General features: G+C 55.3%; 1 protein-coding gene across 1 annotated transcript; it reads left to right on the forward strand.

Annotated features, from left to right (window-relative positions):
* On the forward strand, positions 1-27690 carry P2RX3 (purinergic receptor P2X 3). Its single transcript, XM_059067995.2, has 12 exons — positions 1-515; positions 7256-7391; positions 7839-7910; positions 8080-8143; positions 8864-8957; positions 9178-9255; positions 9768-9909; positions 10446-10582; positions 25990-26083; positions 26354-26419; positions 26989-27066; positions 27486-27690. The coding sequence occupies exons 1-12, from the start codon at positions 397-399 to the stop codon at positions 27597-27599; spliced, it is 1194 nt and encodes a 397-aa protein (XP_058923978.1). The 5' UTR covers positions 1-396; the 3' UTR covers positions 27600-27690.

Genomic DNA, 27690 nt, shown 5'->3' on the forward strand with positions numbered 1-27690 from the left:
GCTGGTGAGCTGGGTTGAAGATGCAGCATGAGAGCACGGAACAGAAACGGTAGACAGAGTGCAGATAAAACATGAGTCCCAGAGGGCCCTAGCCAGATGCATCCTGGGCAATCAGGAGCCTGGGATTGGAGACCCCACCCCTGCCATGACATCACAGGGGAGTGGTGTGGAGACGAACAAAAAGGGGGTCCCCCACCCTGGCCCTGGACTCTTGGCAGCCCAGAGTGTCAAGAGCAGAGAAAGGCTGAACACTGGGCTAGGGTTGCCCAACTTAAAGGAACAGGTTCCCCATTCCTCAAGACCCTCTCCAGGCCTCCATCTCTTGTCTCCCCATCCCTATGACCTCTCCTTCTTGAGGCCACCACCGGGTCTCTTCTGAGGGGTCATTCTCTCAGCATGAACTGCATCTCAGATTTCTTCACCTACGAGACCACCAAGTCGGTGGTTGTGAAGAGCTGGACCGTTGGGATTATCAACCGAGCCGTTCAGCTTCTGATCATCTCCTACTTCGTGGGGTGAGTCTGTGGCCCTCAGGTCCAAGAAGGAGGGCTTCCCGGCGTCCTGTCCTCCCCGTCCTCCCCTCGGTGTTGCCGCCCGGCTGCCTGAGCTTCTCCCCTCTGGGGGCCCACAGTCGCTTCCATGGGGCCACGTCCCAGAAACTGGCTTCTGCTGCCGCCATCGGGGATGTGGTCCGCAGATGCGTTCTTTTTCCCAGGAAATCCTCCGGAGTTGGGCAGTGGCCTCTAGGCACACACCCCGAGGAGGGGAGCCCTTGCCCCTGCACCACCCTCCGCCAGGAGAGGTCCCAAGTGACCAGCTCCCCTCCCCTCTCTCGTCTCCCCCCGCCCCAAGCCAGAGAACAGACAGACCCCCCCACGCACACATCTTCCCATTCCCCTCAGTCAACTCTTCGGGGGTCTCAGAAAGACAGGGGAGCCAGGGAAGGGGAAGGGAAGGCACTGAGACAAGGGAGATGGTGACGGGTTGACCAGGTAGGTGGCAGAGGGGGGAGGAGAGAATGGACCCGCTGTGGAATGAGGAACTCCTGTCTGGCAGGGGGGAGATGCTGAGAGAACGTGGAGGGGGAGAAGCCCTCGCTCTTGGAGGGCAGGACAAAACGGGACATTGGGTGAGGGCCTCTGTCCCTGGGGAGGGGTGGGGAGAAACAGAGGTGCAAATGCCACTCAAGGGGAGAGTTCCTGCGGAGAGAAGTGGCTTTTCTGAACACGATGTAAGGACTCCCCTCAAGAACCCAGAAACACTCCCCTTTGTCAGAAAGCATAAATTCCCTACGTCTGCCTGACTTTGGACCCTAGAACCCATCCTGGGAGTTGCTTAAGAGCCATCAAGGTCCGAACACCCCCTCTCGGCCCTCACCTCTTGGAGGTAACCCGCTGCGCACACCCCCCCCCACACACACAGATAAGTACGCACAGAGGCTCATGGAGCAGACGATGGCACGGGGAAAACACAGGTTCTGCCCTTCTTGTGGTCATTTGCGTTAGGAAAGCTGGGCAGAGACCTCGGGGATTTTCTTTCCTGGCACGCGGGTCTCTAGGCTTATGCTGTTCCCTGAGACAACAGTTCTGCGTGTGTGAGACAGGAAGCCACTGGAGGCTGTCGGCAGTTAACGCAGGGAGATCAAAGGAGGCCTGTGTGCGTGTGGGCGGGGCTGCGAGAGTGAGCCCGCTGGGCTGCGGGGCGGCGTAGCATGTGAGCTGTGAGCGTGTGCCTTGAAAGGTGGGCAGACGTGGATTAAGGGATTATTTTCGCTCCACATGCTTGGCGAGAGGCAGTGAGCTCCGTTCGTGTGGGTGTCGTAGGCAAGGCTGCCCAGCCAGTGCGTCTCGTGGAGATATTGGAGGAGGGATTCAAGCTTTGGGGTAGGATTAAATGGCGTTGAAGGAAGTTCCCTTCCAACTTGTGGTTTCCCCAAGATGTGATGTTTGCAAATGTTCCCCAGCTGCATGTCCAGCGCCTGGGGCTAAGTTGGTTCTTAAAGGCTCCGGGTTCCCATGTATATGTGAGGCTGTGGTGGTTGATAGCCGCAGAACCGTACGTTGGTCCAGGTGAGGGCAAAAGCCGCCTCAACACATTCCGGCCTGGCCTGGCTCCGAGGGCTCCAGGCAGGAGATTGATGGAGGGTAGACACAGCAGGCTTCAGCCCCCCCACTGCCCCTGTCTCTCCCTCATCCTGATCCAGTCTGATGCCCCATCCTCAGTGCTGGAGCCCAGCCTGCTGGGGCGGATGTGAGAGGCTCTTTGGCGTCTTGATATCCAACCCCATCGATCTCCCAGCCTGACAGCTCCCCGCAGAGCCCTGCCCGGCAGTTCCATCAGTGCACTCTTTGGCCCAGCCCCTGGCCTGAGCCCCATCTTTGTGCACATGAGTCCATGTACTGTTAGGACTGCACAGATCCATTGTCATGAATGTCGAAAAAATGTATCAAGCATCTCTTCATGACAGGCATTAGGCACCGAGGAGAGAGCAGTCGGCAAAAGCAGGAAGGGTCATCTCCCTTACGGCTAGAGAGGGATATTAAGCAAATCATCTCCACAAACAAATGTAAAATTCCAGCTGTGGCTCAGGGTTGCAGAAGGGCCGCATGGAGCTGGGAGGGCCAGGAGAGCAGGGGTGTTTGAATCTGACCCTGTCGGGGAAGTAAGGGAAGGCTTTCTGGAGATGTAACATTGAAGCTGAGAGCTGAAGGATGAGTAGAAGCAATCCAGGTGAAGGAAGGGAAGGAAGGGGGTTCAAGGCAGGGAAACCCAGCTCCGCAAAGAGAAAGAGCCTGGCAAATGCGGGGAAGACAAGGTCTTTGTGGCTGGAGCAGAGAGAGCAAAGGCGAGGATGGTGTAAGATGGGGGTGCCGTCACAGGCAGAGGCCAGACCTCAGACGCCCTCAGAGCTTTCGTTTTTACAGAAGAGTAATGGATGTGGATGGGAAGCTACTGATGCGTTTTAACCTGTGTGTGTGTGTGTGTGTGTGTGTGTGTGTGTATGTGTGTGTGTGTGTGTGTGTGAGAGAGAGAGAGAGAGAGAGAGAGAGAGAGAGAGAGGGAGATGGGAAGATTGCTCTGGCTGATACGCCAAGGATTGGAGTGGGTAGAAGTGGTACAGGAAAACCTGTTAAGGGTCCATGCAGTCATGAGAAGAGAGATGATCATGGCTTAGACTCAAGAGAATCCAAAAGGATTTTTAGTGCTTTGATGTTAATGCTTAACTTGAATCTCTTCTGTATGAGCCCAGCCAGGTAGACCAGATGCCCAGCTTTACCTAGGACGTATGTGACATGAGCCAACCATTTCACACAGCAACACACCACCTACTCAACTACACACACACACACACACACACACACACACACACACGAGGCCAGGACTTACAGGTGTTTCTCACGTTCTCTTTTCAGGCCCAGGTGGTAATGCCCAGTCTCCTCTGGGGGTGGAACTTCCTAAGAGGCACCCCCTTTCCTGTATCCTGTGGGCCCCTGAGGTGGGGGAAGAAGATCCCTGGGGCCTGAGTCCCCAGAAGCAGCGGGCAGCGCTTGGCCTGAGGTTGGTTTCCAGGGAAGCCACCTTCCTGGAAACCAGCAGGGAGGGCATTCCCGGCCCTCTGCTGCTCCATCCATAGGGAGGGCATTCCCGGCCCTCTGCTGCTCCATCCATAGGAAGGGCATTCCCGGCCCTCTGCTGCTCCATCCATAGGGAGGGCATTCCCGGCCCTCTGCTGCTCCATCCATAGGGAGGGCCTGTGGAGGTTGGTGGCACCCCCGACCCCTCCCAAACCCTGCTCTTCCTGCCCTGTTCCTCCCCCTACAAGGCCCATCTGCACAGCCACCCACTTTGATTCGTGATATTCAGCCTCGTGTGAAATCTTACGTAGCTCAATGTGCAAAGCAGTTAAAAGGGGGAGCCCCTCTAGTTTAAAGAGGGGGGCGTGGAATCCCGCCTTCTCCGCCCAAGGTAGCCCCTGAGCCACCTGGACGGCACACCAGGTGCCTTATGGCGGGAAGAAGTGTTGAAGCCCCTCCTGCAGGTCAGGAGAGAGGAGTGGTTTTCATTCTTGTGTCCCCTGCCCCCCACCGCAGCCCCGTGAAGGGGAGACCTGGTTAGAAGCCTGGCTCCGACACCGACAGGAGTGGAGCTTAGACAGATCGCTTTACGTCTCTACGTCTCCGTCCCCATATCTGGAAAATGGGTGTAGGAATGCCCCCTCCGAGAGTCCTGGGAAGGGGAGGTGACATAAGCCAGTGCCTGCCTGGGACGGGTGACTCAGGAAGATGGTGATAGTTGTTATTTCTCAGATTCCCCCGCACGGCCCCCTTTGGCTCGGCCCAGCTCACACCTTCCTAAAAGACCGCTCTGCTCCCCCCCCCCCACACACACACACCCTCGCCGGCCTACTCCCTGACTCCCGGGGCGGGGTGGCCAGGAGGGTGCTGGGACACTGCTCTGGCCTCCTTCCTGCACATCCCACCTGCCAAGGAGTTGCCTCCCGCCTTCCGCTCTATAAATAATGAACCAGGAACACGAGAAAACAAGTCAGAGCAGCAGAGTAAATGCCAAGAACTGAAGGCTCAGTCCTGCCCCGTCTCCTCAGCCCTGGCCTCCGGAGACAGACTCAGGCCCTCTCTGCTGGAAATGAAGCATCCCCTTATCTTGAGCTGCCCTGATGATGTCCTCGGGCCCCGCGGGGCCACTGAAACTCTTCCGCCTGTTATTTAACTCGGAGAGAGAATTCTGACGTGGCCTCGCCTCCCACCTGGGCACAGGAAAGGAGCCATGAGGGTGGAGGAGGAGAAGGAAAGAGGCTGGTTAATTGTCCGTGGAGCCCTGGGCTCTGCCTCCCGAGACTCTCCTGAGCGAGGAGGTGCTGTCCCTGGTGATGGGGCAGGGCCGGCAGGACAAGGACCAGGGCCCAGTTCAGGGGGCCAGCTGTGGCCAGGCCCCGAGTGGAGCACAGCCGGGGGCCCCGCGGGGTGGCCGCCAGCGCTCTGCAGCCGTCTGCCGGGGGTTGGAACCCGCACGCCAGCTTGGCGACTTAGCACGCTGCTCTGTGCCTTGGTTCCTTCGTCTGTAACATGAGGATAATAACACAGGCGTCTCGCTGGGTTGTGAGGAGGGATTCGAAGGATCCTCAACACGCACAGCACTCCGTGTGCTGTGTTGATTATACGGTGATGAACAACCATCCGAACTCTGCTTCTCAGAGCTCTGACCGTGACCAGGCTTTAAGGACAGGGGCGGAGCCCCAGGAGACCATCTCACTGATCAACACTCAGAGGAGCGTCCGTTCCATGGCCAGGCTCACGGAGGTTCCGGAAGGGTGTGTGGCATCTGTGGCTCCCAGCCGGGTGAGGGCACAGCAGCGGCAAAGGTGCTCCCGCTGCAACCTCCCTCCCTTCACTCCAAGGGCCCCAGCCCGGGAGCTGGTGGTGCGCTCCTCTGGATGACTTCACCGTTTTCCGTAATAGCGATGCTCCCTTCCCTTCTGCCAGGACATTAGACGGCAGGTGGGATGTTAATGGAAGCCACACTCCCTTCGGAGACCTTGATGAAACCCCTCCCAGTTTAAAAACAGAACAAAAGTGCTAGGGAAGTAAAGCACGGCAGACTTCCACGGAGGCGTGGCGTTCCGGGAACGTTTTACAGGCAGGCGAATAACTCTTCCTGGTGCATTTCTCAGAATGCTGCCTGGCATAAGGCAGCAACCGTAAAACAGGTGACAGGTTAGGGGCCCTCGGCCAGGCTGGCTGTGACCAGCCTTTCTCTCCCACTCGAGACAGCGTTCAGGATTCAGGGGCCTGAGGGAAGCCCCAATGGGGGGATGACCCCAAACCCTGTCTCCGGAAACGGAACGAGGAGCCGCTTGCAAATGCCAGCCTGTGTTCCCATAAACAGGACCCCACAAGCGACCGTGACCCGGGAGCTGCTCCCCTCTGCATCTACCAACATCAGGGGGCCCCAGAGGTCAGAAAACTCCTGGGCTTGATGTCCTAACCCCCCCTCATAAACTCCTCGGGTCAGCCTGCGAGCTGCCCTCACCGCTTCCCAGCCTCAGAGCCCCCCAGCTTTGTCTCCTCTGTGCCACAGTCTCCCTTTCTACCCCTCAACCTCGTCTGATGGAGTTCTGCGACCAGATGCCACCCCGGTTAGCATCAGAAAATGACCCTAACCCCCCATTTCCAAAAGCGCTCTCCTAGATTCCCTGAGGTGTCACCAGTGTTTCTCCAAAGCTGGGCATGCGCAGCACTTTCCACACGTATTTGAAGAGGTTTTCTCGTCTGCACAGTGGGGACAGTGACTATGCCTCCCCCCACGCGCTGCCAGGGGCAAGTACTGAGGCCCCGCGTGGCACCGAGGCCGGCGGTGGCTTGAGCCTCGAGGGCTGCGATGGGTGATTTGACGTGGAAAGGTGGGCACCTCGCGGAAACGCGGAGGGAAACAAGTGATGGGTCAGCAGGCCCTCCTTGCTGCTGGGGGAGGCTTGGCGGGAAGAAGGGAAGGGGCCCCTCCCTGATCCACGTGCTCCCGCGCCGGCTTGAAGCCGCAGGGAGAAGCCAGTACAGGTAAATGCCCACTGGGTGGCAGCAGAATCCAACGAATAAGATCAGAGGCCCCTCCTCCCTTCCCACCCGACTCCCTTTACCTGCCAGGTGAAGGCTTGGCAAGGCCCTTCCTTTCCCCCTCTGCCCCTTCTCACCCGGCCCTTGCGCAGGCGGAGCCTCTGCGCAGCGCCCAGCTCCCAGGGCCTTCGCTGCCTTGTTTGCTGAACGCCTCCTATGTGCCCGCACCTTCGATACAGCCATGAACAAAGCCTGGGATACACAGAGTCAGAGGCCTGTGATCCTCTCCCTTCTCTGTCCAGGTGCCAGCCAAAGAGGGAAAGACAGTGTGTTCTCAACAGGGATGAAAATGGGTTCTTGGAGAATTTTTCAAAAACCTCACTCTTTTATGTATAAAGCACAAAAACACAAACAGTACATAAATGATATCTATGGTGTTAAAATTTCCAGGGGGGTACAATTAGGGAAAAAGTCTAAAAGGGCTCTTTAAGGAGGAAGTGAGGGGACAGGTAGAGAAACATGAGTTTAAGCGAACCCAGGGCTCACTCGCAGGGCCCATGCCTCCAGCACCCCCTGCCAGGCACCCCACGTCCTCTTGATGTTGACAGGAAGGGGACCTCTCCCAGCCTCTGTCTGAAGGGTCTAGCCCCTCCTCCGTTGCTCTCCGCCCCTGCTCTCCTGTCCAGGTGGGTTTTCTTGCACGAGAAGGAGTACCAGGTACGGGACACAGCCATTGAGTCCTCGGTGGTGACCAAGGTGAAGGGCTTTGGACGCTATGCCAACCAAGTCATGGACGTGTCTGATTATGTGACCCCACCCCAGGTAGGGTCCCCCTACCCACCCCAGGGCGCTGTGGGTGCCCAGACACTGGGCAGGTTGAGGGGAGAGGGCAAGACAAGGAGAGTGCCAATGGGATTCCCAAACCTGATTCTGTGGCATCAGTGATCCAGAGAGGCCCTTCCCCGGCGTCTGGGAGGTGCTGGGGGCTTCGGCCTGCCTTCCCACGAGGCAGCACTAGGTATCAGGGAAGCTGGGTTTCGCTGTAGTCCTGGCACAACTTGTCCTGAAATCAAGGGCAACACACAGAGGGAACAAGAAGGGCCAGGTGGGTGGGTGGAAGGAGCCTGGCTTGGACCCCACCTCTGCCTTTTATTAGCCCCGTGACCTTGGCCAGATCTCTTAGTCCAAGCCTCGGTTGCCTCGTCTGTACAGTGGGGCTAACAGAATTAGCACTGTTGCATTTTTCCTCTCCCTTCTCCTCCTCCCAAGGGCACCTCCGTCTTTGTCATAATCACAAAGATGATTGTAACCGAAAACCAGATGCAAGGATTCTGCCCAGAGGTGAGGGGAGGACAGCGTGGTCGGGGGGTGGGGTGAGGGTGCGAGCAGAGGCCCAGGGCCCAGCCTTGGAGCTGTGTCTGGGGACCTCCACCCTCCAGAGGCCTCCAGATGGCAGGTCCCGCTCCCCCAGGGGCCGGTGTGGGTCCTGCACGCACCTGTCTCCCCACAGAGCGAGGAGAAGTTCCACTGTGTGTCAGACAGCCAGTGCAGGCCTGAGCGCTTCCCAGGGGTGGGTGAGTGCAGCCTCTTCCCCGCCCCTCACGGCCCCTCACTGTCAGTGGGGCCCTGGAGGCAGCACGCCCCCCTCCAGGGGAGGGGCCACCCTAAGGGAGGGGGGGGGAGTGGGCCTGTTCCATGTCACCGCTGCCGGCACTGATGGATGCCCGCTGCTGTGGGCCAGCCCAGCGGGGCTGTCCCCAGAGTTCCCAGACCAGGGACGGTGCTGCAGACAGGTGTGCCATGAGCTGGCAAGTGCTGTCACGGAGGTACCGTGGGACCCGGGGTGGGGGGGCGGGGGGGTGGGGAGGGAGAGAGATTGGTTCCTGGCGGGGTGACCCTGAACGGCTTCCTAGAGATGGTCCCTAAAGGATGGGTAGGATTTCGCAGGAGAGAGAAGCTTCGAAAAGACCATTCTAGGCAGAAGCAACAGAAACAGCAAAGGCTCAGAGACAAGAAAGAGCAGGCGGTGAAGGGGTCTTCAGGGAGACTGGGGCTTGGAACGTGTGAGGGGAGGGCTGTCACCTCCCTCTAGCTTGTCTAGGGCTCAGGAGGTGAGGAGGGGAGAGCCCCGCAGGGCTAACGGACGCCCAGTCCCTGGCCCGGCCTGTCCTCTCCCTCCCCCTGCGGGGTCCCTGTGTGCATTGGGGGGGGGGGGCGTCCCTGATGGAGGGGTTGGGGGAGGAAGGGGTGAAGGGCCAGGCGTGCAACTGGCAGTTCTGGCTCCACCCTCGCAGGGATCCTCACGGGCCGCTGCGTAAACTACAGCTCTGAGCTCCGGACCTGTGAGATCCAGGGCTGGTGCCCCGCCGAGGTGGACACGGTGGAGATGTGAGGACCCGAGGGGGGCAGGCGGGAAGAGGACCCACCCCAGCTCTGCTCTGCCAGCAGGGGGAGCTCTGCATCTCTGGGCACCCCCAGGACCGTCCACTCCCAGGGCGGGCAGTGCCCACTGGGAGATGCTCCCAGGGAAGGTGGTCCCTGGGGTGAAAGCTCCTGCTGTTTCCCCTCTTCTCCCCAAGGCGCTAACACCTCCTGCTCTCGCCCACAGGCCTGTCATGATGGAAGCCGAGAACTTCACCATTTTCATCAAGAACAGCATCCGTTTCCCCCTCTTCAACTTTGAGAAGTGAGTTCAAGCTCCCTCCCTGAAACCTAGAAGCAATGCTGCCGCCCCACCCTCTCCCCCCACCCCCCAGCTTCCCGGGGCTCCTATTCCCAACCGCCCCAGGCTCGGCACCCACGGGGGCTTTTGCTCAGAGCAGGGGGGTGACAAGGTGAACCTGGACCCCGAGCTCGGACGCCCCCAAAGGTGGGGCCCGAGGCGCTCCCCCCATCTCCCCTCTCCCCACCTCAAGGCCAGTGAGGGTGTCCCCTTTCTCTTAGTTCAGCCCCTCTTCAGTGAAGCCCAAGGCGGGCACAACAGAGGAGCCATGGGTAAAGACTCCTGCGCTCTGGGAGCCCCGGCACACAGAACCTTCTACGGGAGGGAGGGGTGATCGCCGGAAAGATGTCGGGACAGAGGTAGGGGAGCAGGCGAGTGGCCAGGAGAGCGGGGCCCCTGAGGCTCCGGACGGCTGGAGGAAAATCCGAGCGTGACTGTCCTCGCGTTAACCCGGGACCTTGTCCTCTCCTCCGCAGGGGAAACGTCCTTCCCAGCCTGACTGCCGCCGACCTGAGGACATGCCGCTTCCACCCCGACAAGGCCCCCTTCTGCCCCATCTTGCGGGTGGGAGATGTGGTCAAGTTCGCGGGGCAGGATTTTGCCAAATTGGCCAGCACGGTGAGGAACGGGCCGCTCTTCCCTTCCCTGGCCTGGGGGCCCCCGGGCAGGGGGAGAGGCTACCGGGGAAGGGGCGCAGCTGCTGGGGACGTCCCGGGCCTGCGACCGGCCTTGTGCCTGGCCTACCCACGCCTGCCCTCAGGGGTCTTGCCTCCCGGCCAGCCTCAGTTTCCCATTCCTGTCCTCATGCTTCACCTGCAGGCAGAGGCCTCAGATCTCTGAGAAGGTCTACACTGGGGGAAGGTGGATCTGTGGCCACTTTCCCGGGTTGTAGCTAAGGGACTAAAGACACCAAAAACAGGATTTAGAGGCTCAAGGGCTACCACCCTTAACTACAGAACTTCGTTGCTGAGCAACGTGTGACAACCCGCTCTTCTTTCCCCCGACCTCTGCCCTCCACCTGGAGAACGAAAAGAAATCACTTGTGCATCTGTCATGACGTGCACCCCCCCGCACCGGGACCCGCTCCACTCCGACCGAGCACCGGGAGTCGGGGGCTGTGGGAGGACTCACATCTGCCCCCTTTCTCCATCCAGGGGGGAGTTCTGGGCATTAAGATCGGCTGGGTGTGCGACCTGGACAAGGCTTGGGACCAGTGCATCCCCAAATATTCCTTCGTCCGGCTCGACAGCGTCTCTGAGCGGAGCAGCGTCTCCCCGGGATACAACTTCAGGTAACCCCCGTCCCCTGGGACTTCGGGAGAAGGAGGCAGGACTGTCCTAGAGAACGACACTTCAGGCAGCAACGCATCCCGGGCAGAGACGGTCCCACTTTCTCCCGCTCAGGTTTCAGCTCAAAATTAGGAAGGACTTTCCAGCAGTCGCGGCTACTCGGAGACGGACAGGCCGTCCTCCCTGTCACAGGGAGGGACCTTGTGGGGGCTTCGTCCTCCCAGCGGGCGGTTAGACTACAAGACCAGGGCTCCTGAAACGCTGGGTTCTGTGATTCTGAGCCCATTGTTAGCTCCGGCTCTGAAGCTGCAGGTATAGTCCCATTTGGTCTCCCGTCCCTGAATTTTCTGAGGTTTCTCACTTCACAAAGCAAGAGCAATAGTTGGTATCATTTTACAAGGTGGAAATTTTGCATTTCTCTCCATAGCCAGGAGATTTCATCTGAGTCACAGATAAGAATTACGATGGCCGTTCGTTTTGCAGTGCCTTTCCAAACAAGAACTCATGCCAGTGTTTAAATATCAACTCAGTTATATTCCCAATGGCCTTGAGACATAAGGGACCCCTCTCTCCATTTTGGAGAAAGGGAAAGAGAAGAACTTGGGGTAAACTACTGGGAAACAGCTGAAAGCCCTTGAAAAGCCCTTGACCTTCTCCCATCCTCATTTCCTTCTCTATGAAATGGTGATGGTATCCTTATGATCTTGAGGAGCCTATCAGCCAGTGTGTGAAAAGCTTCAGCTCTCGGGAGTTTTTTTTTTTTTCTCCTTAATTTTTTAAGATCCTGAAGTTTCTGGCAGGGTCCTGATTAAGTACACAGTGTTATATACGCCAAACAAGCTAAATTAGGTAAATAGGTAGGGATCAGGAAAAAATATGTATAAGAATATATTTCAGCTATATATTCAAACTTCCTTTGTTATAGTTGTGTTATCTAATATAATAGTATCCATAAGCAAAAAAAAAGTCATTTCACCTTTTTTCCCCACCTTTATTTGTAGTTTAAAAAAATAATTATCTGCCCCATTAAGCTTTATATTTAATAGTTTAAAATATATGTGTATTCTCTGGAAAGAAGAATTTTTTAAAATTGAAAGTGCCTTCATAATCAACTCTAAACTTAAAAAAAAAAAAAAAACCCATAGGAAACAACACATATTTTAAAGTAGGTTAAAAATACTGTTCGGCTCCCTGGCAGAAACTGGCATATTTATTCAGTCAGTACATCCCACTGAAATCAATACAAAGGATATTTGTATGGTGGCTTGAAATAGTAACAAATTAATAAAATCCTCGTGATCTAGAATGCACGTTTGCATCTTCATAATTTCTCTCTGGCCATTGGGAATTCTTCAACCTTCCAAATAACTCATTCGGCAGGAGAGCTTATGAAGAATATAGCTAGTTTGAAGACCCCGACTCTTGGTCTCATACAGCTTTAGAACAAAGTCTTTCATTTAAAGAAGAATTGGTTTGGAGTTCCTCATTTCCAAGTTGTAGTGGCTTGGCTGACACGCGCACACACACACACACATACACACACATACACACACACACACACACACGCTGCCCCCACCCTCTACCCTCTATCACCCTTAGGCACAGCAGGAGAGCAGGAGATGGATTGGGTCCTAGATAAGCTTGGGTTAAGTTTGCAGAGACAGGGACTTTCCTGGCGGTCCAGTGGTTAAGACTCCACGCTTCCAGTGCAGGGGGCACAGGTTCGATCCCTAGTCGGGGAACTAAGACCCCACATGCCGCTCAGCGCGGCCAAAAAAAAAAAAAAAAAAGAGAGAGAGAGAATATTTGGGGAGACAGGTCAGAGGGTCCCTAAGGACCCTGCAAGCTCAATTCCTGGGGACCTAAAGGAAACCATCTGAGAGGTGTGGGCCCTGGATGACTGACCCCCCCACACCAAAAACCTCCAGGCCGGAGTATGAAGAGGCAAAGCTGCTGCGTTTGACCCTGTGGTTTAAGAGTGTCCAGAGGGCCCAAGGAGTAGCCTGGCATGGGGGAATCTCTGTGGCCATGGCAAGCGGGGGGCTGTACCCAAGCTTCCTCAGATCCCTCCCCTGGGTGACCACCCACCACTACCTCATGTTGCCTTCAAGCTGCTGGCACTACACGGACACCCAAGACTAAGTTAAGATCCCCGCTGGGGAGGCTCCAGGCTACCCATCCGCATCCTCGGTTAAGAGAGACAGGGTCACGGCCAGGTTCAGCGCCGCCGCGGTGCGGTTCCTGCGACGCGGTAGAATGTGTCTGCTCTGTAGAATCCCGCAAGGCTCCTTGCTAGAGGCCCGATACTTGCCGCCCCACGTACAAAGTGTCCCGTGTGCTTTGGCTCAAGGTTCCTCACCCCCTGCCAAGGAGGAGCTTCCGTCCCCCCACTTCACAGATGAGAAAATGGAGGCTTGCGAGTTAAGTAATCCTCTCAAGGTCACAGAGCCAGCGAGCATGGGTGCCTGAACGCAAACCTATTTTCTCGGCTGCTTTCCACCCCGTAGGAAGGCTACGGTCATTCGCTTTTGTTTATCCTCAGAAAAACACGGGCAGTGGGGTTGATACTTTCACCCCCAGTTAAAGACGAAGAATCTGAGGTCCCGGGAGGCTAAAAGGCTAGCAGCTGCGGGAGGCACCATTCCTTGCCCGGCCTTTTGTCTCCCAAACAACAAATTCATCTGCCTCTCCCTCTCCAACCGAGGCCAGATTTTTTTTTTCAGCGTTCTGCTGTTGCCATTTGCTCTGGAGGGAATCGAATCACTCAGCCAAGATTCAGCCTTGTTTTAATCTGAAAACTCCGACATCCAGAGGCAGCTAGAGACTCGCATTTCCATCACTAATTACGTGTGCAGCTCCTTTCCAAATGCCGCCCCCACCCCTGAGGATCTTTGCCTGCAGAATCAGAGACTCGGAGAATTTATAGCTGTCAAAGACCCCTTGAAGATACCTAGACTAAGGCGGTCATTTAGCAGATAAGGAAGCAGACCCTCCAAAGGGGGAAATGATGAGCCCAAGGTCACGGGTGCACCTTAGAGCCGCCTTAGAGGTCATTTGCTCCCAAGTCCTCCATCATTCTTGGCGATGCAGCCCCAGAAAAGGTCTGTCCATCATTGACGGCTCCGATTATTGGAGAGGTGACCTCGTATTGAACTAAAACGTGTCTCCTTTCCACTCCCACCCAAAGCACCTGGTGCTGTCCATCTAAATGAACCTCTATTTGTATGATCTCCTGCAGGTTTCCATCTGTCCCTACCTGAAATTTGGTGGAAAGATTTTATTTTTACTCCTAGGTCTATTCTGCATGGCTCAAGAGTCCAGGGGCCACTTTAACTTGACAGTTTTAGGAAGCCTCTTTCCAAGTACCTTGAGGGTGTGCAGTTGGTGGCTTCGTCCACATTAGTCCCAGACAAAGTGCAGCATTTCTAAAAATAAGAACTGGCAAGAATCGTGAATTCCATGGTGCACAGGGTGACGGGCCCCAGAGGCAGGCTTCCTGCATGGCTGGTGCACCCTTAGCTCACCAGAGCGGGACTTTAACCAGAGCACTGCCTTCCCCAAAGTTCTGGGAGCAGGCAGTGTTGTTGAGGGAGTTCTGAGTGTGCATTTGCCCATGAGTGGGTGTGGGTGTGTTTGTGAATGAGCATATGTGAGTGGGTGTGGACATGTGGGTGTGAGTGTGTGCATCAGCTGTGTGAGTTGGTGAGTGTGTGTGAGTGTGTCAGGGACTACATGTGCATTTGTGTGAGCGTCTATTAAAATACTGTATCAGGGCACTTCCCTGGCAGTCCAGTGGTTAAGGCTCTGCGCTTCCAATGCAGGGGACGCAGGTTCGATTCCTCTTCGGGGAACTAAGATCCCACGTGCCTCGCGGCCAAAAAAAAAAAAAAAAAAATACTGTATCAGTCAGGGTCCCAGCAGGGAACAGATGGCACGTGCAAACTGGGTAATTTGAAGGGAGTTGAATAAAGAGACAGTTTCAAAGGATATAGGGAAACCACAAAGGATAGTGCAGTGTCTGGGGGCAGTAACAGGACGTTGGTGACTGAGTGCGGGGCAGGGAGGGGTATGGTCAGAGGAGACACCCAGCACAAGCCTTGACAACTTTCCTTTGTGATATCGCAGCCCTGCCGTAACTATCGGAGGTCTCTGAGCCTTTCATGGCCCCTGGTGAAAGCACTGATTGCCCAAGAAAAATGCACATATTCATACACGTGAGCAATTTTGCAGGCAATTTCTTTTTTATAAAGGATACTTTATTTCTACACATAAGATTAAATCCATTCTCTGAATAATACATCCAAGCCAAACAGAGTAATGACATGAAAACTCCCCTCCCTCCCCCAGTCCTACTCCTTTTGCAGGAAGTTAACCACTTGGGCAGTTTGTCCATCTTTTTTCTCTGCATTTATATTCATGCAGCATAAAATTCCAGGACTCTGAAGGCCTTTAAAAGCTTATCCACGGACCTCAGATTAAGAGCCCCTAGAGTTAAGTTTGCAAAACCCTTTCACACCTATTTTCGACAGGATTTATAGCTCATTGTCTACCCCTCACCCCCAAGGTAGGCTCAGAAGGATTTTGAGACTTGCCCAAGGTAACACAGCCTAATGAAGAGGAACACTGGTCCTCAAAGCCAGGGGCCTGATCGATCGCCATTGCTTCTAGCACACCTTCCACCAACACATTGCTTGCAAAAAAGACAAAAAAAGAAAACAAAAGCACCTATAAGGGATATACCACCCCCCTACACTCCCCCCCCCATTCCTGATTGCTGGAATGATAGGAGAGAAGCAAAATGGTGCATTTAGCAATGTCTGATTTCTTGTTCCTCCCCTGAGAGTTCCTAAGACAGCTTTGCTACTAAAAGGCAACGCAGTTTTGGATTTCCTCTCTCGGTGTCTGGGACAAAAAACACTCGTTCAGCTGCTAGATGTTCCTCGTGCTGTAGGTGTTTCTAGTGATCGCTTCGTGTTGGAAATGTACCCACAGCAGCTTTCATGAAGCTCTGAAATTTGGCGTGTGTTCTGCTTCCATGTTGCAACATTGCAGATCAGCAAGATCTTAGGCCAATTGACAGAGACAGAATTGAACTGCACCCTTGGCTTTGATCATTCTTTCTCCAATCTGGATTTTTCTCCTTTCAAAAGCCAAAGAATATGTGTTAAATGCAGCCATTTCCATCATTTCCACAGAAACATGTGAAGGCCCTCTTGGATGGGGCATACTTGCTTGAATTCTCCCTGATCCATTTTCCCCTTCACTTCCTTTAGCTTATGGTGAGAGGCAAGGCAATTAGAGCAATCCAGAATTTATTCAGCCCTTGCTAATTTCCACGTCTACCCTATCTTCACAACAACCAACCTTATGGGTAGAAGATATTGGCTAACACGCACTCAGCACTTACCTGTGAGCCTGGGACTTAGCAAGTGCTCTTTGTGGATTATCCCATCGACTCTAAAGAGGGAGAATTTTATAGCTGGAAATCTGAGGCTCAGAGGTTGCATTTATCTGCCCCCAGACCACACAGCAAATGGTGCTGGAGCTGGAATCCGAACCCTGGCAGGCTAGCTCCAGAGCATGTGCTCACAGCCACAGGTATCCTGGCAGGACCGGTACGGTTCCTCCATTTTACAGATGAAGAAACTGAGGCCAAAAACAAGATTACTGCCAGGATAAGACAGCTAGTAACCAGGCTCTCAGGTATATCTTCTAGCTCTGTGTCCATTGAGCCTTCCCTGCCTCATTAAAGATAGATTAATAGGAACATGTTAAATTTTTTTAAAAAGATCAAACCAACCACATTTTAAATGTCTTCCTTTGAGGTGGATTAGATTCCTAGAACATGCGTAAACCAATCTAGCTTGGGACCCTTCTCTAAGGGGAAGAGTCCCGCCTGCTGGAAGGATGTTACCTCAACCCCATGCAATGAGTCTGCCAGGAGATATTTTCCCATCAGTATAAAATCAACTGTAAAAGTATATTTCAGCTGGCAAAATTACTTCCCACCAGGCAAAAGCTTTGCTGAGAACACCACCTCCCTCACTTAGACGCCCAGATTCCAGGCCCAAGTTTTCCCTCGCAGGCCCAACCCAGATTCCCCAAGTTTGTTGCTGTTTTTCCTGCTGTTGTAACAGTTACACGTGTCCCCGCTTTGGGAAGGAATTTCCACCACTTCTTGGGAGATGGATCGTTTCTAAACAGATGTCTGAGAGCTTCCAAGGGATTTGAATGTGGTGATAAAAACCCTTCTCCATTCAGCTTATTGACTGCCTTCGACTACAAATGTCAGCTCAGCGTGGGGAAGCGCTGCTAAGGGTTGGAGCTGTCCAAAGCTGAACTGGGCTGCTCCCACAGGTAATGGTTCCCTCTCACTGGAGGTATGCAGGCAGCGGCAGGGAGCCTCTCAGAACCTCTGGTGGCTGAAGTGGGGGAGGGCTCTGAGGATTTCTTTTAACATCTAATTATATCATGTGCTGGGCTTAGTGGCTGACCCAGAGATGAACAGGACCAGTTCCTATGATCAAGGACTTTTGAATCTAGTGGAGATGGTAAACCTGAACCCAAATAACAAAAATGCTTATACAAAAAACATTTGATGCTGGGGCAAGCCAAGAATAATTAAGATGAGGCAGAGGTGAAACAGCAGTGTCCAGGCTGTGGGTCAGGAGACACAGGCGATGGTTCAGGTCTTGCCACAAAAACTCGGTGTGATTTTTTTGACAAGTCTCATTCCCTCCATGGGCCTTAGTTTCCTCCTCTGTAAAATGGGTTGGTTAAAGGTGATCATCTCTAAGCTCTAAAAGTCTGAATCAGTGCACGTGGGCATCTGGGGAAGGGCTTCGGAAACTTGGGCTGCTGGAGCATGCACTCTTATTTATAGACCTGTGATATATATCACGGTGGAATGTAGCTTCCACACTGCCCTGCAGCAATACCTCTGACAAGTGACTTATTATGGTAATTGACATTTGTAACTTACTCATTCTTTATCTGTTGCTGCTTGAGGCAAGAGGTAGCACGTGTGCAAGGGTGCGCTCGCGTGTGCACACACACACGCACACGCACACACGCACGCGCGCGCACACACACACACACAAGCTTCTCAGTACTGTCAGGCCTCAGAAGTGTTCGATTCAGTCCTGTGTTGGGGGCTTCCTGTCTGGTCACAGAACAGGTATCTCAGTGAGGGGCCTGGTGGAAAAGCAGGCTCAGCTGGGGTTCGTGAAGAAACTCATACACGGGGCCTAAGAACGTGGGAGCTGTTTCCACCCCTAGTCCCCCAGCCAGTGGAAAGGATGGGATCCTGGCCGAGAGCTGGGGTCCCTGGCAGGAGCAGCCACAGAGGAATACAGCCTCAGGCAGAACCACAGCGAAGCAGGGAAGCAGCAGGCGGAATAAATACCCCACCTCTCTCCTTCCCACCCTCTGATCCCCGGCCAGTGCTGGCCAGGGCTTCCCATTAACCAACCCACCCACCCCCACCCCAGAAACCCGAGGCAAAGAGGGGCAGGAACGTGGCCCGCAGAGGTCAGCCTTCAGGGGCCCACGATCAGAGACCGGGTGTTGGGATCGTGGAGAGCAGTCAGCACCCCAGGTGATCGTCCCCACTTCATTCAAACCCCCGGGCTCAGGGGGCCTCCCAACTTCAATGGCCATCCCTGCCAGCGCCCCCCTGCCCCCAGGCTTCCTTCCCTTTCCCAGCTAGGCACTTCTTCCGTCAGCCATACAGCCCTTGTTATTGCAGCCATTCTTATCCAGACCCCTTGAAGTTACATAGGAGCCACCGCTTTAATAATTGCCCAGGTGTCTGGGCGGTGTCTGGGCTCTGATCTCTCCCCAGATAGTTCTGGCGTCATCACAGTCAGAGCCACACTCTGCTTTCCTCCAGAGCTGAGGTGTTTTCTCAGGCACCAGCTGAACAAGCTCCCTGCCCGCCGCTGAGGCTGCAGTGAACTCTCTTTTCTGGATCTTCTCTCAGGGAAGCAGCAGTGGGTGAGCAGGATTCAAGAGGCCTGAGTTCAGATGCCAGCTGGGCCCCTGCAGGCCCAGTAGCCTGAGGAGAGCTGCAGTGCTTCCCTCCAGCCTGGAGAGTCTGGACAGGGTTGCCTCATGGTCATAGATAATATTCACAGAAAGCTGCGAGCCGGGCGGGGGAGGGGGAGCTGTGCTCAGCCTTCACCTCCAGCGGTTCATGGAATCCTCTCTAATAAGCCTGCAGCTGTTGCTATATTTCCATTTCACACCTGGGGAAACTGAGATTCAGAGAAATAAAGCACTGTGCCCCAGGTCATGCAGCTCATTCAAGTGGCAAAGCCAGGATTCCAGCCCAGGACTGTCTCGTTTCAGAGCCCCTAAGCCAGCGACTATGCCGTGGAGCTGTTGTTATGAGGCCTCAATGAAATAATGGGTGTGGAAGTCTCCAGCCTCGCGCTTAGCTGGAGTAAGCGCCGCGCGTATATTATCTCCCTTCCCTTTTCCCCATTTCCCCTCCACAGGGGCTATTCCCACCAAGAGCGCCTACTTCCCCACCCAGACAGCTGCCAGATCTAAATGTTTCTGCTGGGGAGAGAAACAGCCTTTGTTACCACCTCGTACTAGCTCTACCTGAAGAACGGGGAGGAATGCAGAAGCCCGAGTCACTAGGAGGAAGCCTGGAGGCTGACATTGCTAAGCTCCATCTGTGAGAGGTCGAGAACCTCCGAAATCCATTCATCCCTCCAGCAAGCATTTACCCCGCTCCTTGCTGCACTGGGTAGGCCCTTGGGCAAAGAGAGACAGTGAGACCTAGCTTGTAGTCAATAGTCCCAATTATTAACTACAGTCTGATGTGGCAGGTACTGGAGTAGAGGCCAGGATCCCAGCAGAGACAGGAAAGGTAGCGTTTCCTGAGGGAAAGGGGGGATTTTACAGCCTCAGTGCTACACTGGTAAGCCGGCTCTCCAGAGAGACAGAAAACAGGGCCGATTTGTAGTGCTTGCCGATTTCCATAGCGGAAATACTCCACCATGGTCAATTTCAAGCTAAAGCATGAAGTCCCTGAAAGCAGAAGTGGGAAGAGAGACACACACCGGCCACACCAGCCACAGCCACTTCCATCTGGCTCTGTCCTCCACCCACCAGGGCTCTCTCTGAGCTTCTTCAAAACACCACGTCCTTTCCCTTGACAGGGCTTGCAGATCCCTCAGCCAGGAAAAGCTGCCCCCGCTCTGTCCTTCTTACCTTTCAGCTCTCCATCCCTCAAGTCTCAGCTTTCACGTCACCTCCACCAAAGCCTTCCTTGACCTGCCAGCTTCCATCCAGTATCTTGACTACCTGTGCTCTAGAACGGCACTCTTCTCCTTCCTAGCCCTTATGTCCGATTTTACCTATTTACGGGTTACTTCCAATTTTACCTATTTACGGGATTGCATGGTTCATTCGTATTTCTCTCCCTCGCATGAGAGCAGAGCTGCCAATGGATCAGCAGTGCCTAGCACCACGCCTGGCATAGGGTAGGGTGCTCTAAAGATCTGCAGAATGTAGAAAAATATGAGAGGTCACGGAGCTGGGCCCTCATGGATGAATAGGAGTTTGCACGGTGGAAGAGGGGAGGAGAGGGGGACAGAATAGGCAAAGGCACGGAGGTCTTGTCTACGGAGTGTGTTCGGGGACTACAGGGAGAGGGTAGCGTGGTGTGTGTGCTGTGAGAGGGGTTCTGCAGATGAGGCTGGGAAGGTGGACCCAGCCAGGCTGGGGGGAGGGCGGTATTCCAGGCCAAGGTGTTGAATGGAGGTATCATTCTCACCAACTCTACTTCCCAGACAAGAAGACCAAAGCCAGAGAGGTAGAAACCGGAGGATTTGGGAGAAATCAGGGCCCAGGCATGGGGTAGCTCTGCCCTTTTATTTACTTATTTGGCCACGCTGCGGGGCTTATGGGGTCTTAGTTCCCCAACCAGGGATCGAACCCAGGCCCACGGCAGTGAAAGCACCGAGCCTTAACCACTGGACCACCAGGGAGTTCCAAGCCCTTCCCCCCGCCCCGTTTTTCCCCCCTGTTGCAAGAGAGTTTATTGACGATAAGGAGAGAACAGAGGGAACCCCTCGAAAGAGAGAGAGAGAGGTGAGCCAGGCCAAGGAAGGCTCCTCCCCCTTTTTAGATGAGGAGGCTGGGGTCCTTCTTCGTACACTTCATGGCTCTCCTATGCTTTCTGTTCTACTCCCACCTGATGGCTCTGGGTCATTTTGCAAATGCAAAAGGGGCTCCCAGCTAGGGAACTTGAAAGAAATTAGCCAGGACCTAACAGAAACCAGGCAACAACCAAAAAACACCAGTCTAGGATACTGGCTAAGAGCGTGGGCTCTAGAACTGGGCTGCCCTGCTTCGAATCCCATCTCCATTCTCTGACTGTTGGTGGTGTGACCTTGGACAAGTGGCGTGTCGTCTCTGATCCTGATTCTTCATCTGTAAAATGGGAATTGCAGCAGTACTGGATTTCATGGGGTGGTTGTGTGCATTAAATGAGTTAGTAGGTGTAGAGCACTTAGCCCAGTGCCTCGCACACAGTAAGCACTCAATGTACGTTGGCCATTATTGTTGCTAATGTTATTATCTCCAGGAGGCCAGAGAGGGTAATGGTTCAGACAAGTCTAGATACTATTATTTCACTTTACCTTGGTCTCAGGATAAGGAAGGAAAGGGACATGCGTTGAGCACGTACTATATCTGGGCACATACTATATCTCATCTCATCCTTCCTGTAGCTCTTTTTACTCTCATTTATCAGTCGAGGGAAAAAGCTCAGAGAGGCTGAGTGACTTGCCAGGGGTCAAAAAGCTAGTTAAAGACAGCCATAGAACCACCCGTAGATCTCCGGGACTTTCTTAGAAGGTTTATTCCTAGGAATGTGGTATCCTTACCCTCTCTCTGTCTAATCTTGAATTACTCCCAATTTTAACTCATTCTTTGTCCTTTAGCAAATACTTCTTCTCCCTGAGCCTCAGTCTTCTCAGCGATAACATTATAAGAGTTTGTAATGGTCAGCATAAATATTGCCAACTGCTGTAACAAACAGCCCCCCCCCCATCTCAGTGGCTCAGCACAAAGGTTTGTGCCTTGCTCATGGCACAGTGCCCTGTGAGTCAGGGTGGGTGCTCCGTGCAGTCATTCAGGGATCTGAGCTCCTGCCACCTATGGATCAGTCTCCCCTAGGGCCTGAGGTCTCCCCTGGCTCTTCAGCACCTGGCCATGAGGAAAGGGAGGAGGAGGAAGGCACACAACTCTAACACACGTCAGCCCAGAGGTAGCAGACCTCCCTTCCATTCACAGTCCATTGACAAGAACTAGTCACAGGGCCCAGGCTAGATGCGAGGCGGCTGGGAAATATGGTCCAGCCGGGCGCCAGGAGAGAAGATAACCCAGACCCTGGTGAATGCCAAGCCCATCTCTGCCACAGGGTTGGGCCAGATTCTGTGATCTCCACTGGCCACACTGAGTGCAGAAGTCAGGATGTCTGGGTCCTTCCCCCGTCTGCAGCGGGGGCCCTCCCCCCGCCCACCAAGAGCTGTCCCCCCTCCTGCCCTCCCGGGTAGAGAACCAGTCCCCGCCAAACCTCCTCCAAGAGTGTGTGGGTGGTGAGATATGATCTTATCATGCTTATTGCCTCTTGGAAGGCAGGTGCTGGAGGAAAACCAAGTCTGCTTTGGTTTTTCTCCCTGTTTCCTTCACATTCCTTCCCAAGATAAATTTAGCCAGCCCTGCTTTGAACGGCAGTGCCCAGGATGCTGACTTTATGTTCAAGTCCATGTCAGAGCATTTTCCACGGCTGCAGCCTTAGGCCGGGGATGTAGCCCTCAGGACCACGGTCCCAGGCTCTGCCCAGCCCTTAACACCTGTGACCCACCTGTCACCCTGGCCTGGTCCCCATCTCTCGGTTGCCACAGGTCTCAGACAAGGGCCCCGAATTCTCCCATGACGTGAGACAGAACACAGACTACAGAAGGGCTTTGAGATCCAGCATGAGGGCTGCCTGTGTCCTTAACGGCCACTTAGAGCTCAGAGGCGGGACAGTTCTGGGTTAAGAGCACAGATTTTGGAGTTGTCAGGGTGGATCAAAATTCCACTTCAGGCAAGCGACCTTCTTATCTGTCTTCCCATCTACACAATAGGCCAATGGTGCCTTCTTCGTGGGATTACCTGAGAGGCTTATCTTAAGAGACGTGCATATTTTTCTGGTGCTGTGTAGAAGCGGGTGTGGAGATGGCAATGGTTCCTACCTAGCCTCAGGGCAACCTGCAAAAGCCACAGTGAGGACTTCCTGAAGCCTTCAGTATCCCAGATACTTCTTTTGCAAACTTCTTTGGGAGAATTGTGTTCTGGGACCTCTTCATCTTTACAGAAACGATTTCCTTTCTGGTGTCTGTCCCATTCTTCCCCTGCTGGTGCAACTTGAGCTCATCGCATTTTGCCTTGGTCTGTGAAGCTCTCTGCCGCTAGCCTCCCAGACCATACTTACCACATTTTTAAGGATGGTGTAGCTGCTCCCCGCTTTCCTTGTCCTCTTTTGTTCTTTTTTTTTTTTTTTCGCCGTGCCACACACCTTGCGGGATCTTAGTTCCCCGACCAAGGATTGAACCCGGGCCACAGCAGTGAAAGCACCGAGTCCTAACCACTGGACCGCCAGGGGAGTCCCCCACCAAGCCTTTGTTCTTAGGGTTAAGTAGTTGCCCTTCCTCCGGCATCCTTCCCACGGCCGCTCTGGGTTTTCCTCTGGTCTCACTTTCAGGAAGAGCATCCTGCCTCCCCTGCCTCTCCGGCCAGCCGCTAAGCCCACAGGAAATACGTTCCCAGCCCAGGCCCCCCAGAAACTACTTTCTCACCGAATAGCTTACAGCCTTTTTAAGGCCTTAGTCAGGTAACAGGCGCTTTCCTTGGGCACACGGCTACAGCCTTGCTCAGGCACGGGCAAGGCAGAAGATGGGCCGCCCTCCTCCTGCACGCCTTCCTGACCCAGCCAAACCTCTCCAGGCCTGAGCTTCCTGCTCTGTAAAATGGGGACGGTAAGGGTCAGTGTCCTGGGAGGAAACAGTCCGTGGTCTCAAAACGGACGACCGTGCAAAGGTGCAGGCAGTTTAAAGGAGGCTAGGAGCCCGGGGAAGGACCGGAGCAGCCACCACGGGAAAGCTGCCACCAGCTAAGCTGGCAAGGCGAGGAGAGGCAGCAGCGACAGGACTGGAGAGGGGTGCCCCCTCCAGGCTCTGGGCCCCGGGAGGGAAGTCAGCTTCGTTAGAGGCCCAGCAGAGGAACTGGGAGATGAAAAGCCCTCAGCCTTCTTCCCTCCCACCGTGTGGTTTCCTGTGGGTGCCTCCCACTGGCTGAACCCAGCTGGAGCCCAGAGGGCAGGGAGGAAGCAGTGTTTGCAGACCAGGCTCCCAGGCCCCGCAGAGACTGGGTGCGGAGGGGCAGGCAAAGTGTCCAACGTGGGAATCGGGAGAGCACCTGCCCCGAAGGGCTGGTCTCAGGGGGTCACCCTTCTCGCTAACAGACCTGCCAAGGGGGCCTGAGCACCCCTATTTTATAGGCGTGGGCAGTCAAACCCTGAGGGCTAAGCCCCATGAAAGGCCCCACACCGCCGGCAAGTGGTGCAGCCAGGATTTAAACTCATTTCTGCCTGACCCCAAAGTTCCCTGGCAGCCAGAGCAGACAGCGGCTGATACTGACAATTTCAGGAGGCTCCTCCCCCCCCACGAATGACCTTCCTCCCCTGCCTGTGAGCTCTCCATTATTTATCCCCCTGGGCTCAGCACGTCATTCTCCCTGCTGGACAGTTTCGAAGGCAAACATCCCTGGGAGGGGCATCACGTCCATCACGGAGCACTTCCCGGAAATGAGTTTCTCAGACGCAGTCTTTGTGCTGGGAGAGGCCTGGGAACCTCTGGGGGGCGGAAACGCTGACAGGGGGGCAACCGAATAAGACCGATGTCGAGGCCACACAGTTTCGGAGGTTTCTGAGTTCGTTCTCAACCATCCTCTCACTTAATCCTCACCGTTTTCCTGGGACACTGGCCTCAGGAACCTGTATTACAGCTCTGGGACAGTAGCCCAGAGAGACTGCACTTTGCTAATGTTAGAGTTTCGCCCGTGGTGGGCAGAGCCCTGTAAGGGGAAACGCGCTGGCTTTAGAAGCCAAAAGCCAAATGCAATTCGAATCCTTACTGACTGTGAGACTACAGGCGGGTCCCTTCACCCCACAGGCATCTTCCAAAGCGGGGTATGAACACGTACCTCACTGTGTTTGTGCGAATTAAATGCGATCATTCTTATCAGTCTCCAGCACGGCTCCTGGCAGCCAGCAGCCCAGGCGGAGAAGGTCCAGAGGACAAATTCTTGAACTGGGGCAAATCCAGCACCAGGTCTCAGCCAGTTGGGTAACCCTGGACCAGTCACTTAAGCCCTGGAGCCTCGTTTGAAAAACAGAGCGGTCACCTCCCTATCCCACAAGTTTGTGAGACGAGGTGTCGAAAGGCACTTTTTTAAACTGCTCTAGAAATCAACGGATTTTTTCAGCAGTATCGACACCAGTGAGCATTTCCTGGGTGCTTACTTTGTTCCAGACACTATTCTAAACCCCGGGCACATGTGGTTTCATTCCATGTTCATGGCAACCCTTTGAAGCGGGACTTCTGTATTATTCCCACTCACAGTTGGGGAAATCGAGTGTCAGAGAGGTTAAGCAACCGGCCCAAGTTGCACAGCTGACAAGTGGCAGAACCTGGCTTTGAACTCAAGTAGGCTGAGAAGCCCGTGGAGAGGGGAGCCCCTGCCGGGCCCTGGGATACCCAAACAAAGAGAACTGAAGGGCCTCCCTGGTGGCGCGGTGGTTGAGAGTCCGCCTGCCGATGCAGGGGACGCGGGTTCGTGCCCCGGTCCGGGAGGATCCCACGTGCCGCGGAGCGGCTGGGCCCGTGAGCCGTGGCCGCTGAGCCTGCGCGTCCGGAGCCTGTGCTCCGCAACGGGAGAGGCCACGACAGTGAGAGGCCCGCGTACCGCAAAAAAAAAAAAAAAAAAAAAAAAAAAAAAAGGGAGAACTGAAGAAGCTTGGAATCCAGCTGGGCTCCAACTTACAAACACATCAGAATCATTTAGGGAAATTATTTAAAACACAGAGTCCTGGGCTCCACCCACAGAGATGCTGATCCCGTGGGTTCAGGGTGGGGCCTGGAAATCTGCCTTATTAACAAACCCCCAAGGTGATGCCTGTGCGGGGGGTTCAGCTCACCACACGGGGAGGACCACGGCAGGTGTCCCACCCAACCATCAGTGAGGGTCGCTTGGTAGGTGACGGCCATAGTGCTCTAGAGGCCCCGGAATTTTCAGGCAAGAGAGACAGGAGCCCACAGTGGGACCCACCTTCCCCTCTGGCCTCCAGGTTTGCCAAGTACTACAAGGCGGAGAACGGCAGTGAGTACCGCACGCTTCTGAAGGCTTTTGGCATCCGCTTCGACGTGCTGGTGTACGGGAAAGTGAGTCCTTGGGCCAGGCAGACACGGGCGATAGGGGAGGAAACCCGGACCCATCCTGGGCCCTAAAGAGGCTCCTCTGGGGGCAGGGTCCTGACACTGACCAGCTCTGAGACCCTCGCTGGTCACACGTCTACAGCCGGTGAGGCCTGCGATCCACCAAGAGCCCTCCCGGCTCCAGGGTCTCCCCCGCTGGGAGTCCAAGCTCCACGTCAGGCCTCGCCCTGGCCCTGCTGGAGCTGTGCCCACTCACCTGGGTCTTTGCGCACACAGGCTGGCAAGTTTAACATCATTCCCACGATCATCAGCTCCATGGCAGCCTTCACCTCTGTGGGAGTGGTGAGTGCAGCCCCTCTGGGTTCAGTCCGGAGGCCGCTCAGGGTGCGGCCCGGGCTGTCAGGGTTTGGGCAAGCGGTGACCCTCTCCTTCCCAGACTGTGAGCCCAACCTCCTGCCCTCACCTCCCTGCTGGGCCAGCCCTTGCGTGAACAGCTCCAGTCCTGGAGAGCTCACTCCCTCCACGGCAGCCCCCCCACCTGCTACAAAGTCCCCGTTTGCCCCTGTGAAGGGGGGGGAGGAGACTCCAGGGTTCCCAGACCTGAGAGCCCAGTCGAGGAACACAGCCCAGCTGGCAAGGTGGGGACAGAGCCCCGTCCCCAGGGACTCGGACCCCCGCGGCGCCTCTGCTCCCCCCACCAAGTCCTCCCTCCGCACTCTGGTCTGGGCTGCCCCCCAGGAGCTGGGGGGCTGGGTTCTGGAGATATTCTGCAAAGGCCCTCGATGTTTTCCTACGAGGAGCCATCAGTCAGGTGTCTCTGGAGGACTCAGCCCGAGCTCGAGGGCAGTCCTGCCCGCCGCCCTGCTGCCCGCCCTGCAGCCCCTCTGAGCCGCACCGCGCTCCTCCTCCAGGGGACTGTCCTCTGCGACATCATCCTGCTCAACTTCCTCAAGGGGGCCGACCAGTACAAAGCCAAGAAGTTCGAGGAGGTGAGTCGGGGAGGGTGGGGCGCCCCCACGAGAGGCAGGGGAACAGGGCAGGGAGGGGAGCTGGACCCCAGACTCTCAGGGGCCCACCTTCTGGGGGCCTCTGAAGGGGGGTTCCCTGGGCCTCGATGTGTATTGGGGATCCCGACAAGAGGGGGTCTGGCCAAGAGTGGGCTCTGTGGCCATCGCCTGCCTCCACTCACTGTCCCCTCTTCGCTTCGGGGAAGAACAGATCCCGCTACTGGCTGGTTCAGGTCTGTTTGCCCTTGAGGTGCGTGGGAAGAGCCTTGGGGGTCACAGACTCGCTCTGGCTCCCCTGCGACCGGCCTGTGAGCCCCGAAGGCTGAGTCTGTCCCACGGGGGCCCACGGGAGGAGCCTGCGCACAGTTAGAGAAGGATCATGGCACCCCTTCTGCCTGCAGGTGAACGAGACGACGCTGACGGTGCCGGCCTCGGCCCACCCGGTGCGCCCCAGCGACCAGACCACAGAGGAGAAGCAGTCCACAGACTCAGGAGCCTACTCTATCGGCCACTAGGGCCTCTTCTGTGGGCCCCACTCTCACGCTTGGGCTCCAGGCCTCCCAACAGAGGGTCCCAGCGGGGCGAGGGGGGACGGGAGAGGGGAGA

This window comes from Kogia breviceps, chromosome 7 (genome assembly GCF_026419965.1).
Source record: "Kogia breviceps isolate mKogBre1 chromosome 7, mKogBre1 haplotype 1, whole genome shotgun sequence".
In the NCBI taxonomy this organism is placed as follows: Eukaryota; Metazoa; Chordata; class Mammalia; order Artiodactyla; family Physeteridae; genus Kogia; species Kogia breviceps.